At 39.8% G+C, this 16,056-nt stretch overlaps 1 protein-coding gene across 1 annotated transcript in view; it reads left to right on the plus strand.

The window, feature by feature from the left end:
* Positions 1-9,320: 9,320 nt before the first annotated feature.
* The window catches only part of ROBO1 (roundabout guidance receptor 1), a 391,570-nt gene continuing 384,834 nt past the window's right edge, over positions 9,321-16,056 (plus strand). Inside the window, exon 1 of the mRNA XM_024740150.1 lies at positions 9,321-9,484. Coding sequence (XP_024595918.1) covers positions 9,430-9,484 — 55 coding nt within the window. The 5' untranslated portion in view covers positions 9,321-9,429. The remainder of the gene's footprint in view (positions 9,485-16,056) is intronic.

The raw sequence follows: 16,056 nt of genomic DNA on the forward strand, positions 1-16,056 counted from the left end.
GTTACATAGCCATTTTAGACTGTTATTCCATATTGTAAGAATAAAAGTCTATACATGCAGAGTGAAAAAATGAAAAAAAAAAGGCTACAATAAAATGTAGGATGCATATGTGATTATATTTGAGAGAGTTATTGTAAATTTGGGGTTATTTTTGTATTTTCCAAATGTCCCAAAAATATATTCCTCTGATATTTTGAAGAAAAATAAAATCTCATTAGAACCAATTAGTATCTGAATATAGGGATATAAACCATATTATTTTTAGTATGCACTCAAAGAATATTTGTGGCAAAATATTGACATGCTAAATTAGTAAAACAATTTTTCTAACTTTGTAGTTGAAGCGTTGTAAGAAAAAAGTAAGCTTTAGAAATCTTTGAATAAATAGAATAATTTTTGTATGATGTTTTCGTAAGGTTGTTTTACTGGCTTCAGCAAACATCTGTTTTGTTTCAAAGATATTCATATGATACATAAATGCAAGAAGGTATGTACTATGCCAGTGAAATTCTACCTTCTAGGTGTAATAAAGCAGCTTTAAAGTAGTATATAGTGATAGAAAATTGAGAAAATGAGATTAGATCAAATCAACAAAGATTTTCAGTTAGAATAATGGAATTGGATGATTTCGTTTGGAATGTGGCCAGGACGTTAAAGAGGAGGTGATTAAACTCTTGGGAAAATATATAATTATCCTTGTTGTTAAGACAGTAGGTTTACATTTCATGTCAACTTTCAACAGCAGTTTGTTTCTCAGAGACAACTGTAGGATATGGATTCAGTATTTATCCACAAGAATGAGCACCTCATATTTAGAATCCTACTTTTCAATCACGCCAAGCAGCTATTAAATCCCAAAGGCCTGATTGAGCTTTTCAAAAGACATGTCATTTTTCCATAAGAGAAATACATTAATAGGCTGTAAAACAAATAACATAAAACTTTCAATATGGTGTATAATACTAAAATTTAATGAATTCTTTATTATTAATGTTATTATTATTATATTGTTATTATTATTATTTATGATAAACTTGGATACTCTTCTTCCAAAGTTATTATAACATTAAATATTTAGGCCTACTTTTTATTTACTGACCCAGAAATTAGCCTCTAAATAGGGAGCTCTAATGGAATTTCAAGATGTTTTTTGAATGAACATAATGCCTCTTTAATGAACTGATTAAAATAACTGTTAGAACCTAGCTAAAATACTATTCAGAATAAACAAAGTAGCAGGTGGGACTAAACATAAAGAATGTACAAAATGAGACATAAATCCTAACATATGTACCTCAAGCCTCTAAATATTTCTTGAATGGTTTTTTAAAAAAGTGATGAAAAACCAAAAACATTAAACAGTTTTGTACAACACATCTGCAGAATTAAACATAATGTAAATTACTTACAAAATAGTTTGTGTCCAAATGGTAAGCCTATAGAGTGTGTCATTCAGCTGTGCAGCTGTTAACTATGATCCCAATTTAAGAGATTTTTAATTCATGGTTAGAATAGTATATGCTTGGTTGCAGATATATCTGGAAGTAAGAAATGAAAAGATAGCAAAATTCTATGGTATGATATCAATATATATCCACCTTTATGTTTTTCAGTATACTTTGAATGTCTTAACAAACTTGTACTATATATTTTTCCATGCCTTCTCATTAAAGAGAAATATAAAACCCCTTTGAACATTTTAGAAATAAAATAAGATTTAGACACCTAAATTCCATGTAGAAGTAAAAGTACAGATATGTATATTTCAGAGTCACTTTTTTATTCCAAAATGAAAGTAGATCTTTAAACAAACAAAACAAAACTTAAACATCAATGGCTTCCTCAAGCTGGAACCAAATCTGCAAGAATAACATTACTTTAAATAATAATTTTTGTTTGTACTTCACAGTCTGTTGTGGGGATAAGATTCAGGGAGCCAAGGTTCATAATCCATGTTCAGCCTCATATTAGTTAAATGTCCACCTTCTCCTCATGTATAAAATAGGATAATAATGGTAATTGATCTACTAATGTGTTTCTGAGGATTTAAATGAGTTAATATGCAAAAAATACCTCTAGCACATAATGCTATATAATGTTGGCTGTTACTATTTTTATTCTATTAGGAAATGGAGATAGAAACAAAAAGCCATGGTTCTTATATTCCAGAAGACAGAAATATGTTAAATTCTCTGTATAATATAATAGTAATATAATTATATTTTACCATATCTAGTGATAGAAGTGTTCTAAAGGTAGAGATTCTTAACCAAGAATTTCTGATTAACCTGCTCTGATGGAAAGAAATGTCTAGTGATTTAGAGGACTGGGTCCTAGTTTTGAGTAAAGCACTAACTAAAGGTGTATTCTAGGGAAAGTCAGTTTCTTTAAACTTTAGGTTTCTCATTTATGAAAAATTAATCTTAAAGGTCACTTCCAGTTTGAATGTTATATACTTTAAAGTCGGATTCCAATCTCTTTGCATTCAAATAACCTGACCCAAATCAGCATGTGCCTACTTAGTCAGAACCTTGGCTTTTAAGTTACCGAAGTACACCGAGACATCAACTCCATGTGTGACATTCATGTTAGTTCTCTGTTAGCTGAAGTGGACAAACGATTGAACTATATATCTGAGAAAATATACTTTAGAACTACAGAAATAGGTTCATTAAGGAAGCATTTTTCCAAAAGATAGATTAACAAACAATAAGACATTCATTTATTCATTTAACAAACATCTGACTGCCTACGAAGTAGCAGGCACTGTTTTGCATGCTGGGAATAAAAGAGTGAATAAAATAGTCAAGAATCTCTGACCTCATAGAACACTCTAGGAGGAGTGGATCAATTGATAAAAATAAATAAGGAAATATGTAATGTCTTAGATGGGGATAAGTGCTCTGGAGGAAAAACAAAACAGAACAAAAACAAAGCATGAAAAGGGTACGGAAAGTATTGTGTAAGGGTGTAATTTTAAAATTGGTGGTCAGAAAAAGCCTCTCTGAGGTGGTTTGATTTTAGAAAACCTGAGAGAGGGAAGAGGGTAAGTTTGCTCACCCATGAAGGTAGGTATTCCAGCCAGAGCGAGTACAAAATCTGAGGCTAGAGGTTGCCTGATAACATTCTAGGAAAAGCTAAGAGGCTGTTTTGGTGAAGCAAAGTGAGCAAGGGCAAGTATGGGGAAGGAGATGCTGTCAGGGAGGTTGGGAGACCAGCTCCTGTGCAGTCTTGTAGACTTCTGGAAAGAGTGGGCTGTCGTCACTTTAAGTGAGATGGAAAACCACTGGAGGGTTTTGAGCAGAGGCTTATATTTGAACCCAGCTTGTTTTGAACCAAAGTGCCTGTCCTACCATGGAGCTCTTTTTCTTTTTCCCCCCCATACATTTTGGTTCAAAATATGCTGGGTTCATATATATGATCCATGACTTCCAGACCTCTGAACTTTGAGTTAATGACTTACTCTCCCAACCTCATCTCTAAATTAGGGTGATAATGCCACCTCACGTGATCATGGTGAGAATTAAATCAGATAACATTTGTAAAGGGCCCAAAACGTTGCCCTCAATCAATGCTACTTCCCAGTGTCCTCTCCTTTTTCTTCAGAAACTTATTGTCTGTTGACATTAAAGAATTAAATCCTAGTGAGACCCATTTTGCTAACAGTTAAGGTCCTAGGTGCTACCACAAGGATTTAGCAATATAGCATCTAATTTTAGAGTACCTACAATGTCCCCAAGATGCTGAGATGCTAAAAGGCAAGCACAGTCACAGTAATTCCATAGGGACTCAAGTGTATCACAGCTTATATTTTTTAATGGGCCTTAGAGGCTGTTAGTGAGACTGGAGCACATGATTAGGTGAAGCCTAAGGAGTTCTAGCCCACGTTTTCCTGTATTGAAAACATTGATAATGCCTAGTAAAGACAGATAACCCAGGGAATCTCTTCTCCCTATGGTTCCTGGTTTTGGGGCCATAATTACCCAAAGGCAGAGAAACAAAAAAAAAATAATACTGTTAAAATGTGCCCTATGTACATTTGAAAGAAAACATTCTGGTAAACTTTATTCTCTTTGATGAGGAATAAAGTTACACATATTTAAAAATTCTACGTAGCATTTCTTCTCTTTTCTTTCCTCTTTTCTCTTTTCTTTTCCTTTCCCTTTCTTTCTTTCTCCTTTTTTTTCCTTTCTTTCTTCCTTCCTTCCTTCCTTTCTTTTCCTTCCTGCCTTCTTTCCTTCCTTCCTTTCTTTCCCTTTTATTATTCTAACTCTAAATTATTTCTTTTTTCCTTGAACTCTTATTGCATGTAAAATCTATACCCAACCATACGTGATTTATTACATGTGATTTGTTGCTGTCATATACGGCACTTAGAATCAGTAAGTAATATTGTATTGCTCATTTAAAAAAAAATAAGTTATCCTGTAGGTAACTACCATATGCTATTTAGTGAGGAAAACTGAAGCTTTCAATTGTCAGTAGTGAGAGATATTACTACAGAAGCAGCATGGCATAGACTGAGCAATGTTTACTCTAGAGACAGGGTGTTTCAAAACACAGTAGATATTCCAACAGATATGAGTTTATTCTCCCTTTATTAGGATTACTTTAGGTTACCTTCTTAAATGGGACTTTTCTTATGTATCCAAACTTAGAAAAATATTCAAATATTAAATTATTCAAATATTCAATCTAGTTCATCAATTTAGGTACCAAAAATTGCACAGATTATTCAGCAATTTTGTATAAAAATTGATAAACTATTGTAATCCGAGAGATAATACAGCCCAGCCTTTGTGTGTACTGTATGTATCATGGTGCTTCTTACCAGACCTCCTGGAATTTCAGCTTGCATCTCAGGCTTGGTCTGATTCTCGGCTTCTTGGTAGGGGTGGAAAAGAGAGAAATGTTCTGGTTTGTATTTTTCTTAAGAACTCAACTGTGTTCCTCCTGATCTGGGTAAGTGATATCTGGAATCCCTAGAGGGATCCTGGGAGTTTTGTTATTTCCTGAGTTCCTATAACTACCCCTGTGAAAGAGAAAATCAAATTAGACCTACTCAAGATATCATTACTGCTCTAGAATGTTGAATGTCAAAAAAGCTCCTATTTACAGGACTACTAGAATGTCTTACTTTCAGGTTTCCTCAAAATTCTCATTTAAAAAAAGAAAATCTCACTTTAGGGAGGCTGAATTTCATAAGCTTCAAATGATCAAAATTCTCTAAAAGGAACTTGAGACTCTACCACTCATTCAGATCACGGTGATCAGAATAGAGTTTCTGAGTGCAAATTATGACACTTTCTCCATACCTTGATCTTTGTCTCCCACCCAATAAGTCTGGAATGAGTCAGAGTTCTATTGTATGTGTCAGAGCTGCCCGAAGACCTGACATATGTGGGCACCATGTCCATGTGTATACACACACACTTGCACACATACTCATACAGACACATTGATTATTTCATGCAGTCTCCTAGTAACTTAATGTCCAGGAGTAAAAACGGAAAAGTGACAAGTTGCTATGATTCACCCACCTCCAGGAATACACTGAGCTGCAATTTAATCCCAATGACACTGTTTTTTTTGTTTTTGTGGTTTTTTTGGTTTGTTTGTTTGTTTGTTTGTTTTTCAGTATGCGGGCCTCTCACTGTTGTGGCCTCTCCCATTGCGAAGCACAGGCTCCGGATGCGCAGGCTCAGCGGCCATGGCTCACGGGCCCAGCCGCTCCGCTGCATGTGGGATCTTCCCGGACCGGGGCACGAACCCGTGTCCCCTGAGTCGGCAGGCGAACTCTCAACCACTGCGCCACCAGGGAAGACCAATGACACTGTTTTTGATTCTTCTGATAGTTTCCACTCTGGAGCCTGTGTAGCTCCCTATATAAGAGCTCTGAGGGCCTGAGGAATAGGTTTCTATTTACATCTGGCCTCTATAGAGCCCTTTATTGTTTCCTGCACATAGATAATGTTCACTGTTTGTTTGCATGAGTAAGTGAGTGAGTGAAAGGAAGAAGTTATGAAAGTTCTCAGGTACACTGAGTTTGACTTGTTACAGATGCCAAATACCTTCTGAATACAAATTTTTGTCTTCAGGTACTACCTTTACTGATATAATTGACAGAAAAGTACAGTTTGGATGAGGCAGGAGAAGAAGAAAGGATCAACATATGTGAGCTGGTGATGATGACCCTCATGCTGGGGTGGCAGGGGCCGGGGAGGGGCTGCCAGAAGTTAGTTCCTGGAGGGTTCTTCCTGCTGACTCTCCTAGGTAGGATAGCCTCGAGGAGTAGGAGAGAGGAGTTGCTGGTGGGTGGGAGGATGTCGCTAACTCAAGTTGAGAAATAAAAGGATCAAAGGGAGTATTAATATGGTTTCCATTCAATGACAATGAGATGGTAAAGGAGAATTTGAGAAATCTTAGCAAATTTCTGGAGACCAGGAGACTCACTTTGGAAAAACAATAAGATAGGGATTCTTACACATATTCTATTGATACTTTATATGTAAAAGCATACATCCTTTACTAAGTGGAAGTTCAAATCTTTATTTAAAATGCACTCAGATGATATGAGGATTTGAGGGATTTTTCTCCCTCTCTTTGTTTCAAGTACCATGCTTTAGGTTATTTATTTTCTATTACTAAGTAAGCTTATCTTAAAAGCACATTTTATACCAAGGGAAAAAAAGGCATATTCTATGTTTCTCACTAAATATCCTTCACAAAGACCAAATCGATGTATGTTTTTCAGCATTTAATGCACATTCTTGTTTTTTATTGCTGGAAAGGTTTTGGCTGGAGTCTTTGAATTCTTATCTCCAGCCTGTTTACTGAATTTTCAATCAGCTTTTTCAGGATTAAACTATCTTTCACTTTCAGAGATAGGTTCTGTTAGCCAGAGTTTCTTTCTACAAAATGCTGCTCCAAGGTCACTGGTTGTACCATCAGCATCCAAAATGAATATATTATTTGCTTTTAAAACTGTATCCTGGGCTTCCCTGGTGGCGCAGTGGTTGGGAGTCCGCCTGCCGACGCAGGGGACGCGGGTTTGTGCCCCAGTCCGGGAAGATCCCACATGCCGCGGAGCGGCTGGGCCCGTGAGCCATGGCCGCTGAGCCTGCGCGTCCGGAGCCTGTGCTCCGCAAAAAAAAAAAAAAACCAAAACTGTATCCTTTGTTAGATAATGCATGTGCTCACTTAAAAAAAAAATGTACAACATTATTTAGACAAGAGTAAATTCATTCCCACCTCTCCATCCATCATGCATTCCCCTCTCCAGAGTCAACCACTGGAAGCAGGTTCTGGTATATCCTGACAGATAACAAATAAACATTTTGAAGTTATTGTACATTACTTGGTGCATAATAATTTGTAAAAGTATAATAGTCCTAAATATCAATATCTACCATTTACTGGGCACTCACCATGTCTCAGGTGGTTTTTGTATAGTGTCTTTTTTAATAGAAAGAAAGAAAAATGAATGAGTGAATAAATGCATGAATGAATGCAAGAATGCCCATCAGATGCGCTAGGCTTGTTTTGCTTTGGGTATGATTTGTGACTATCTCAAGAGTCTCTGATTCAGAAAGGAAAACGGAGATTTGGCCTGTTAACAGAGCTAGTAACTGGTAGGTTGGGATTTCAGGGCGGGGTGTATGAGACGTTAAAGCCCACGCCTTTTGGTTTTGAAATGCTGAATGACTTCTCTTACAATCGCAAACTCCCGGGTAGCAAGGATGGTTTTTACATTTGTCCCCCTTCCTTAGTTACTTCCCCATTGTTAGCATTCTGATACTGAGAGTCAATGAAGTTGAAGGAGAGGCATTTGCTTACAAAAGATAAAAAGTCCCCATGGCCCACTCCTGCGCCCCTCGAGTTGGGTAGCCTTTCTACGGGAGACTCAACAACTACAGTTTAAAAGAAACTGATTTTCGTATTACATATAACTACGTAATAAATTCTACGTAGTTATTTCTCTACCTCCTGTCCTATAGGCTTGTTTGCCCACGTTTGATTTTTTTTTTTTTTTTTTTTTTTTTAATGGGAATAGGGAAGGGTGAAGACAGAGTTATTTGAGAGTTTATTTCAACTCCTGTAAGCGGTAGGGAAGAGGTTAAGCTGGACCAGGAGGGTTTTTGAAGTCTTTGGCTGGGAGGTTCCATTTGGAGAAAGGTGCAGGGGAGCCAGGGGTGTCGAGAGAAACAAGGCAAGTTCCAATTCGCTCGGCTTTGTGATCCTGAGCAGTTTGATTCTCACCTGAGGGCGTAGTCGGGCACCCTGGCTTATGGATGGAAATATTAACGAGCAGAACTTGCCAGACCGGCGTCTGGAGAGTGTAAAGTGAAGCGTGGAAAGGACTGCGCGGCCCCTTTAAGTATTCTCGGGCTGGGAAAGAGAGGGAGGAAACCGGGAGCCGCGGGGACTGTGGGGGAAACCCGCAAGCAATCGAGCCAGAGAAGAGGCAGCGTGAGAGTAGAAACTTCAGACGCCGCTGATCCCAGCGGAGTTCGGGTGAGCCGCGGCTGCCGTCGCTCCCACCCGCAGCGGCATCCTCCTGGCCCCTCTCCGCCACCCCGGGGAGGTCGGGTGCCTCTCTGCAGCTACCACGAGCCAGGGCTGCGGGCAGCCACCGCCTGGAAGTTTAGGCTCCAGCGTTCCAGCCGCGGAGAGTTCGGGGTGCCTTGCGCGCACGCCCCCGCGGGCGAGGGGCCGGAGGGATGGTGAGCGCCGCGCTGGGCTGGGGGCGCCCGGGAGGCTTGAGTGTGTCCGCGGAGCTGCTGCCTTCTTCAGTACCCTCCGCATCCCCCAAGTGATGGGAACAAGGGCCCGCCCAGGGAACCGCTGTCGCCGCACCGCCCCCTTGCTCGCCCCCAGCGCGCGGAGTCACCCAGGCACACCCCCAGCACCCTGTGCCCGTCCTCCCGAGCTGCTGCCACTGCCTTGGCTGCCTTTGCCTCCGGCGCGGGTGGCCAGCTGTTGACTGGGCTCGCCTATAGACGGAGAAGCACTTTTCGGCCCTCCCTAATCCGTTCTCACACGCCAACTTTGCCGCCGCCGCGCCGGCCCTCGCCGCGGGAGCACGCCGGGAGGCTCGGCAAGATTGTGGAGGCAGGAAACCGCACAACTGCTCTTCTGCTTCGGCTCTTTGTTGTTCGCTTTGGATGGTCCTTGGAAGTGGCCAAGCCTCCTCGGAAACCCTGGCGCCAGAGAAGGCAAACCTTGGAATTCTTAGTCTGCAGAGGGCTCAGAGATACTGACAAGCGTCCGGAGAGGTGGACAAGTAATTGCCCTAAAAACTCCTGGCGGATTGACCCACGTTGCTTATATTAAGCCTTTGTGTGTAGTGTGTGGCTTCATAAATTTGGAGACCCCATTTCTACTCTCTCCTCTTGGCATGAGACTGTATGCAGGATCCACCCGAGGACAATGATCGCGGAGCCTGCTCACTTTTACCTCTTTGGATTAATATGTCTCTGTTCAGGTAACCCCGCGTCTTCCTCCTTCACCCTCCATTCCCCTTGCACGCCCCCTCTCCACTTTTCAAAATCAACCCCGAACTGCATTTTGGTGACCTCTCCCTTCTAAGGCCGGAGGGGCCCGACCCCTGGCAGGAGTTTTAGACGAAAAGGTTCTTAGTTCCTACTTTGTGTTGTCCCCTTTCCCTCATCTCCCAAGACCTTCCAAGCCTCTTCGCAGACCTAGGCCTTTTGCCAAGTTCGAGGCACGCCCAGATCATTCTGGGCAAACGCACGTCGGAGCGCAAGGGTGGGAGAGTCAGCGGTTGGCGGTGAGCTTGGGCCATGAGGATGAGCCAAAGTGAGTTTCAGCCCTCGGCTGCTTCCCGCGGGAAGGGAGGTGTGCGCCCGGGGAGCTGGAGCTCAGAAACCCGCCAGGATTGCTGAACCTGGTCCTCCAATTCGCCCCTCCTCTTTCGAGCAAAGGGGTTATTAATAGTTTTATATAACCAAGGTCTGTAATTAAATTCGATTCTGAAGAAACTTCAGGAAATAACTCCTTACCGTAGGATATAAAGTATCCCCGCTGCCTGGGTGAGTTTAGAAGGAAAACAAGAGGTTGCAAGCATCTGAAAGGGAACACTTAGTTGCCTGGGAGTTTTCATTGGCAAGGGAAAACAGAAGGCTGAATTTAGGATTTTGGGGATTCATTAAATAGTACCAGAACTCTTCCCATGAGCTGTTGGAAGGATACTGCAGTGGGATACGTCTGACCTAAGAGTGTACACTGCATCTACACTTCCAAATAGTTTTCTTACCCTCCCGAAGAAACTTTTACTATGAGGGAACAGAGTCACGGCTCAACTTTTCTTTCTTTCCTTTTGGTAGATTCTGGTTTCAATCAAGGATCCGATTTCAGGCCTTAACACACACACACACACACACGCACACACACACACACACACACACACACACACACAGTGTACCTCAGGGAATTTTTTATAGTCCTGTACTGAGCTTCAAGTTGCATCAGAGCCTGTACGTTAGAGTCACTCAATTTCCATGATTATGAAACAGTTTTGAAAGGTTGGTTTGAGCTTTTTGTGGTCCAGGGCTATGATTAATATTTTGACCAAGGATTTTACTTAAGGAAATATGTAAAAGAAAAACACATCAGCTAAATGATGGCAAATAAATCCCTAAAATAATCCCTAAAATATGCTTTCTGACTAAAAGGAACCCTTGCAACGGAACTAAATGAGAAATTTATTAAATTGTTATTCCTTTGAAGAAAACAGAAAGCTGAAGTTTTCATTCCTGTCACAGTGGAAGGATGACTAGATTAAACAGACTCTTTGGGGCCGGCCACCTCTTCTTTCTTCCAGCTTCCCCTCTCTCGTGTATTTTTTTCTTAGTTTTCATATCTGAGGGATTGAATGGTTTCCCACCCCCATACCAGCCAAGGATGCAAATCAGAAACATTCAGATCTGATCTCTCTATTTGTCTCTCTTCGCCAAGTCTCCCCCTAGTTTAATTTTACAGCTTCAGATACCTTTGAGATTTTTGTTGATTCACCTTCTCGGTTAAAGTTTATTCACGTGTGTAAAGTGAAGTGTCAGTGTGATAAATGACTGGAGGAGCAGATTACTGAAGATAGGGGGATTAATGGTCATTAGTCACTGTTTGAGCTGAGTTTGTATATGTTGGGACATTTTATCATGGCAGTAGATTAAAGATAGGGTCACAGTAATAGGATGTCACTGAAAGCTAGTCGTGTCAGCGTGCAAATTCTGTCTTCACTTGGAGAAATGTTGGAGCGTGTACTGCCCTTTAGATTTAATAATTTGATTAGTACTTAGTACCTGAGATTTGTAATTTAAATAGATAGAAGGCATTTATAACCTTAGAGCTGAAATGATTTCTGGCTTTGTTTTTCTAATTTAATTTTCCACCGAAGCTGCTGGTGATTTTAATAAACCTAAGTTTTTCCGATAGGTGTGGTTATCCACTTTGTTGGTGGGGTCAGAGTTGTCCTTGTGAGATGCTCTCTCATATTTAACCTGAAGCTGTTTATCGGTCTTCTGCTGACTTTCACTCCAGCTGTGAATCTGAACTTGGGGAGGCCAGATTACTGGGCTGCTGGGGAGGGTTCACGACTGTGCTATTCTAAAGCCACACTTTGACTTGAATAAAAACTTCACAAAACTCAGATAAGTAAGTAGAGTTGGGCATGCTCAAGACACCTGGGCAGGGAATGAATGAAGTTCTTGAAAGGTTGTGTTTCATATCTTGCCTCAAGCCTAAGATCACAGTCTATCACTTGTTAATGGAGTGTATTTAAGAGAAATGTGGTGAGTTTAAATAAATCAAAGTGTACTGAGGGGGGTAAGGTACCTTCAACAAGATTTAACCTGTAAAAACATCTATTGGTTGTCAGTTCTTTTTTCTTTTCCTTTTTTTTTTTTTTTAAAAAAACCTGGCTGCCAACTTAACAAAGTCCTATAGTTTTCTTCATACAGATTATAAACTTCACGTTGATGTGTTGATGTCATACTTAACATCAAAATATGTGTTTGTTTTTTGTAGTCTTTTATTTATTAGCCTAATGCTACAATATATAACTTTTTATTCTAGGAAACTAAGATTTTGGAAAAAATAGGTATTTCTTTAGAAATCCTTTTTCATGGTAAATTTCTTTAGTGTTTGTATACCTGAGTTCTTTTCTGTGGAGAGCTAGACTTTTGGTGAGGGGAGCAGATGGGATAGCCCTGGAAAAAAAAAATCTGTGTGATCTCTCAGGAACTGATTCTAAACATTCTTTCTTTATGGACTTCCTCTCCTCAACTCCATTTGATCAAAACTGCTTTTAAGTGAAAAAGTGATTGAATTTCAGTTCAGACTTAGGATGAGATCTGAACTTCATATGAAGTAGAAATTCACTAGTGCTGTCTTCCTTTCCTCCTTTTTTTTGGGAGGGAGGAGTCTTTTTCTCTTGGGGGGAGGGAAATTTTTTAGATAAGTTTCACTATGTGAGCCACTTATCTTGCTCTGTGGTCTCTGTAACTGGAAAGATTCTTTGGTAATTCCAATAATTTCTTATTCATTTCTTTATAAACTTATTGGCTTTTAAATACACTTATCTGAATACTGTGACATCTTTTAAAGGCATCCTATTTCTTGATAATGGGGCCTCTAATACATAAGATATTTACAGTTAAAATGTCTCAGAACAATAAATTTACCTGAAATTTTCCCTTAGTCTTCCCTATGACAAATGAAATACTCTTGTGTGAATAAAGTGATACAAAATGCTAAATTTCAAACCTATAATCACAGTTGTTTGTTTATTTATTTATTTTATGTTGAGTAGGTATCTGTAATTTAAAATACTGGGCAAGAGGAATAAGATTGGGAGGAAGCTTAGAATAACAGCTTGCCAATGAAGACCATAAATAGTTGAGTATGTATCATCTTCTGTGTTAATAAGAGATGTTAAGGTAATGCTCATTTTAAGTTCTGGCCTTTAGAAAAATGTTTAATTCTAAAGACAAAAGTATAACTGCCTTGCATGCTTGATTTCTTATAGAAAAATATAAGGAAATCAAAATTGTTACTCAATTAAAAATTAGGCCTAAGGTAATCTGTAGAGTGTATTAAGAAATTCGGTAATAAGAAAGGAAAAAAAAAAAGTGGAACCAGAAGCAGAAGGCTAGAGAAGTACAGTAGAAGAAACAGATCCATAATTAAGCTGGTTTTAAACTATAGGAGGAGGGAGAGTGGCAGTAGACAGAGCCAATCTTAGTGTACCCTCTGACCACACATAGCACAAAGAGCAAATCTGAAAAGTGGGCTCTTGAAAAATTGATGTCAGTGTGTATGCTCTATGTTTAACAACTATATAAAGAACTAGACAATTTTTAAAGCAAAGGAGTGGTTTGAAACATGGAGTAGTTTGAAAACAAAGGAGTAGTTGGAATCTTTAATGAATTCATAAAATAGTTTTTTTTTAAGCTATATTTAAGAAGAGTTTAGAATGTTGACTTCCTCAATTTATACAGAAGAGTGGAAAGCTAAGTAGTTACCTCCTGTATCATAATGTTTTTGCTTAGAGGAGACCAGCAAGTGAGAGAAGGAAATAATAAAAAAAATGAGATCAAGTTCAAATTCTGGGGCACCGTAAGAAACTTTATGATGATGACTGCTGCTAGTGCTATGAAGATATGACTGTCATTTGTGGACCGGTCACCATTATCTTATTTAATGCTTATAAGAGCCCTATGACATAGGTGCTATTCTTACGAAAATTTTACTTTATCTGTATTTTATCGCTGTGGAAACTACATCATAGAGAGGTTAGGAGATGTGGATGAGCAGGGATTTGAACCATGCTGATTCCAAAACCCTTAACCACTCTGCACTTTCCTAGTTGAAAGAGAAATGAAGGTTTAAAATAAGAAAGATTATGGTTCAATCAATCATTTTTTTTTTTTTAATTTTAAAACATGTCCCCCAAATTCACCCAAACAAGACTGTGGTTTGAACTCTTGAGAATTTGGAAGGGAGGCATTTTTTATCCTGCCATTAAGTAAATGATCTTTAAATTTTTAGATCACCAAGCAAGATGATCGGTTCTTTACATTCAACCAGCTCACATCCAGCCTTTATCATGTCTGTATTTCCTGGCATGCTTAAAAAAAGACACCGAACAGAAGTCAAAACAATGACTGCTGGTGATGTAGAAATACACGGATTCCAAGTTGTATTTTGAAAAATGAATGCCGTCCTCATTCATGCACACTTGAGGAAAGATTTTGCTCTGAGTCCCAAGGCAAATAATTGGTGCTTATCAGGGAAGAGCCTGCCTGTGGAGAAACAATCATTTCCCCTGGGGTTGCACCTTCCCCTCTGGGTTGGGCATGGGCTGGTGGTCATTTAGTAGTAGATGAGCCTTCTGCTTGACTGCTATCCACAGATGACTCACTTCATGGTTACTGATCATGGAAGGGTGTTGAGTGTTAATACCTGGTTGATCAGCTGGTTGGAAACTGCTTATGCATAGCCAATAAAGTTGCCATCCTGTGGAGATCAAAGGCCATCTCCTTTCCCTACAGTTCCGGATTAGCATGGTTTCCTTTTCCCCTTGTCCCTCTACCTTCAGCACTTTCCTTCAATCTTGCTGTTGAGGAAAAGGAAGAAAAAAAGATTATCTGTAGTGTACAGGGAGATAGCTTTGATCTCCACTTCCTTGCTTCCCTCTCTTTTGCTCTTTAGCCAACCAAAAGGCTATTTCTAATGCTGGAAGGTGTCATGTTGCTTGCTTCATGGGAGAGCTCAGTCTCATTTCCTGTAAGCCAAAACAGACTGCTACAAATTCCCTTACTTCTGTGATTTTACTTGGCTTCCAAATGTCTTACGACAATGTTGTTCCACACATAAACCAATATTTTGAACAGCATGACTGTGCATATCTTTCTGACTTCATTCAATGGGAGAAGTACCTCTGCCATGTTCAGAGCTGTCCGTGGCTTACAGCCGGAAAAGAATATCTGTTTATTTTATTTAATTAATTTATTTTCTGATTGGAAGGAGAGTGTATAGAAGGTAAACAATGGTAGAAAAGGTTCTTAGATCGTGAGTTTGATGCTGAATGGTCTACAGGCTTAATGCCTGTCACCTAGTTTGACACTTAAATGAAGCATTAAAAGCACCACCAGTGGATACAAGCAAATGTATACAGAGCAGTGTGGTTCTGCCTTAAGTGGGAATATATTCTTTTTGTGTCAAGCGAGTGATTTATATGTAGCATATAGGAAGTAGTAGGCTTCAATTCCTAATAATACCGTGTATCTCAGGGATCTGTTTTTTCAATCATGTTAGTTTTCCTTACTAGAAAACACATTTTTAAAGCACTTCTGGCAAGTAGTAGCTCATGGTCACACTTTCTCAAAATGCTCTTGATTGGATTTCAGAAAGTATCAAGTTCAAAGTATGGGTCATCTATGCGTATGTTCAGCTTATGTGTACATGCCCCGAGAACCAGGGACAGCTTATCCACAGTCAGCCATGGAACGAGCATGGAGCCTTTGGAACTTTCTCCCAAAGTTATTTGCAAGAGGTTCTGCTTGACAATGTCAGAGACCGAATCTGTATCCCTGACACTCTGTAGGTTTTTCTTTTCTTTTTTTTAAAATTTATTATTTTTGGCTGCATTGAGTCTTCGTTGCTGCGCGCGGGCTTTTCTCTAGTTGCGGCGAGCAGGGGCTACTCTTCGTTGCGGTGCGCGGGCTTCTCATTGCGGTGGCTTCTCTTGTTGCGGAGCACTGGCTCTAGGTGCGCGGGCTTCAGTAGTTGCAGCACGTGGGCTCAGTAGTTGTGGCTCGCAGGCTCTAGAGTGCAGGCTGAGTAGTTGTGGCTCATGGGCTTAGTTGCTCTGCAGCATGTGGGATCTTCCTGGACCAGTGCTTGAATCCGCGTCCCCTGCTTGGCAGGCAGATTCTTAACCACTGCGCCACCAGGAAAGCCCTGTAGATTCTTCTTTTAATGTGAGGAAAGTTCTCTTAGGAGTAATAAAATCGTTACATGTGACCATTTAGTACT

The sequence above is a fragment of the Neophocaena asiaeorientalis genome, unplaced genomic scaffold (genome assembly GCF_003031525.2).
Source record: "Neophocaena asiaeorientalis asiaeorientalis breed wild unplaced genomic scaffold, Neophocaena_asiaeorientalis_V1.1 scaffold866, whole genome shotgun sequence".
Classification (NCBI taxonomy): Eukaryota; Metazoa; Chordata; class Mammalia; order Artiodactyla; family Phocoenidae; genus Neophocaena; species Neophocaena asiaeorientalis.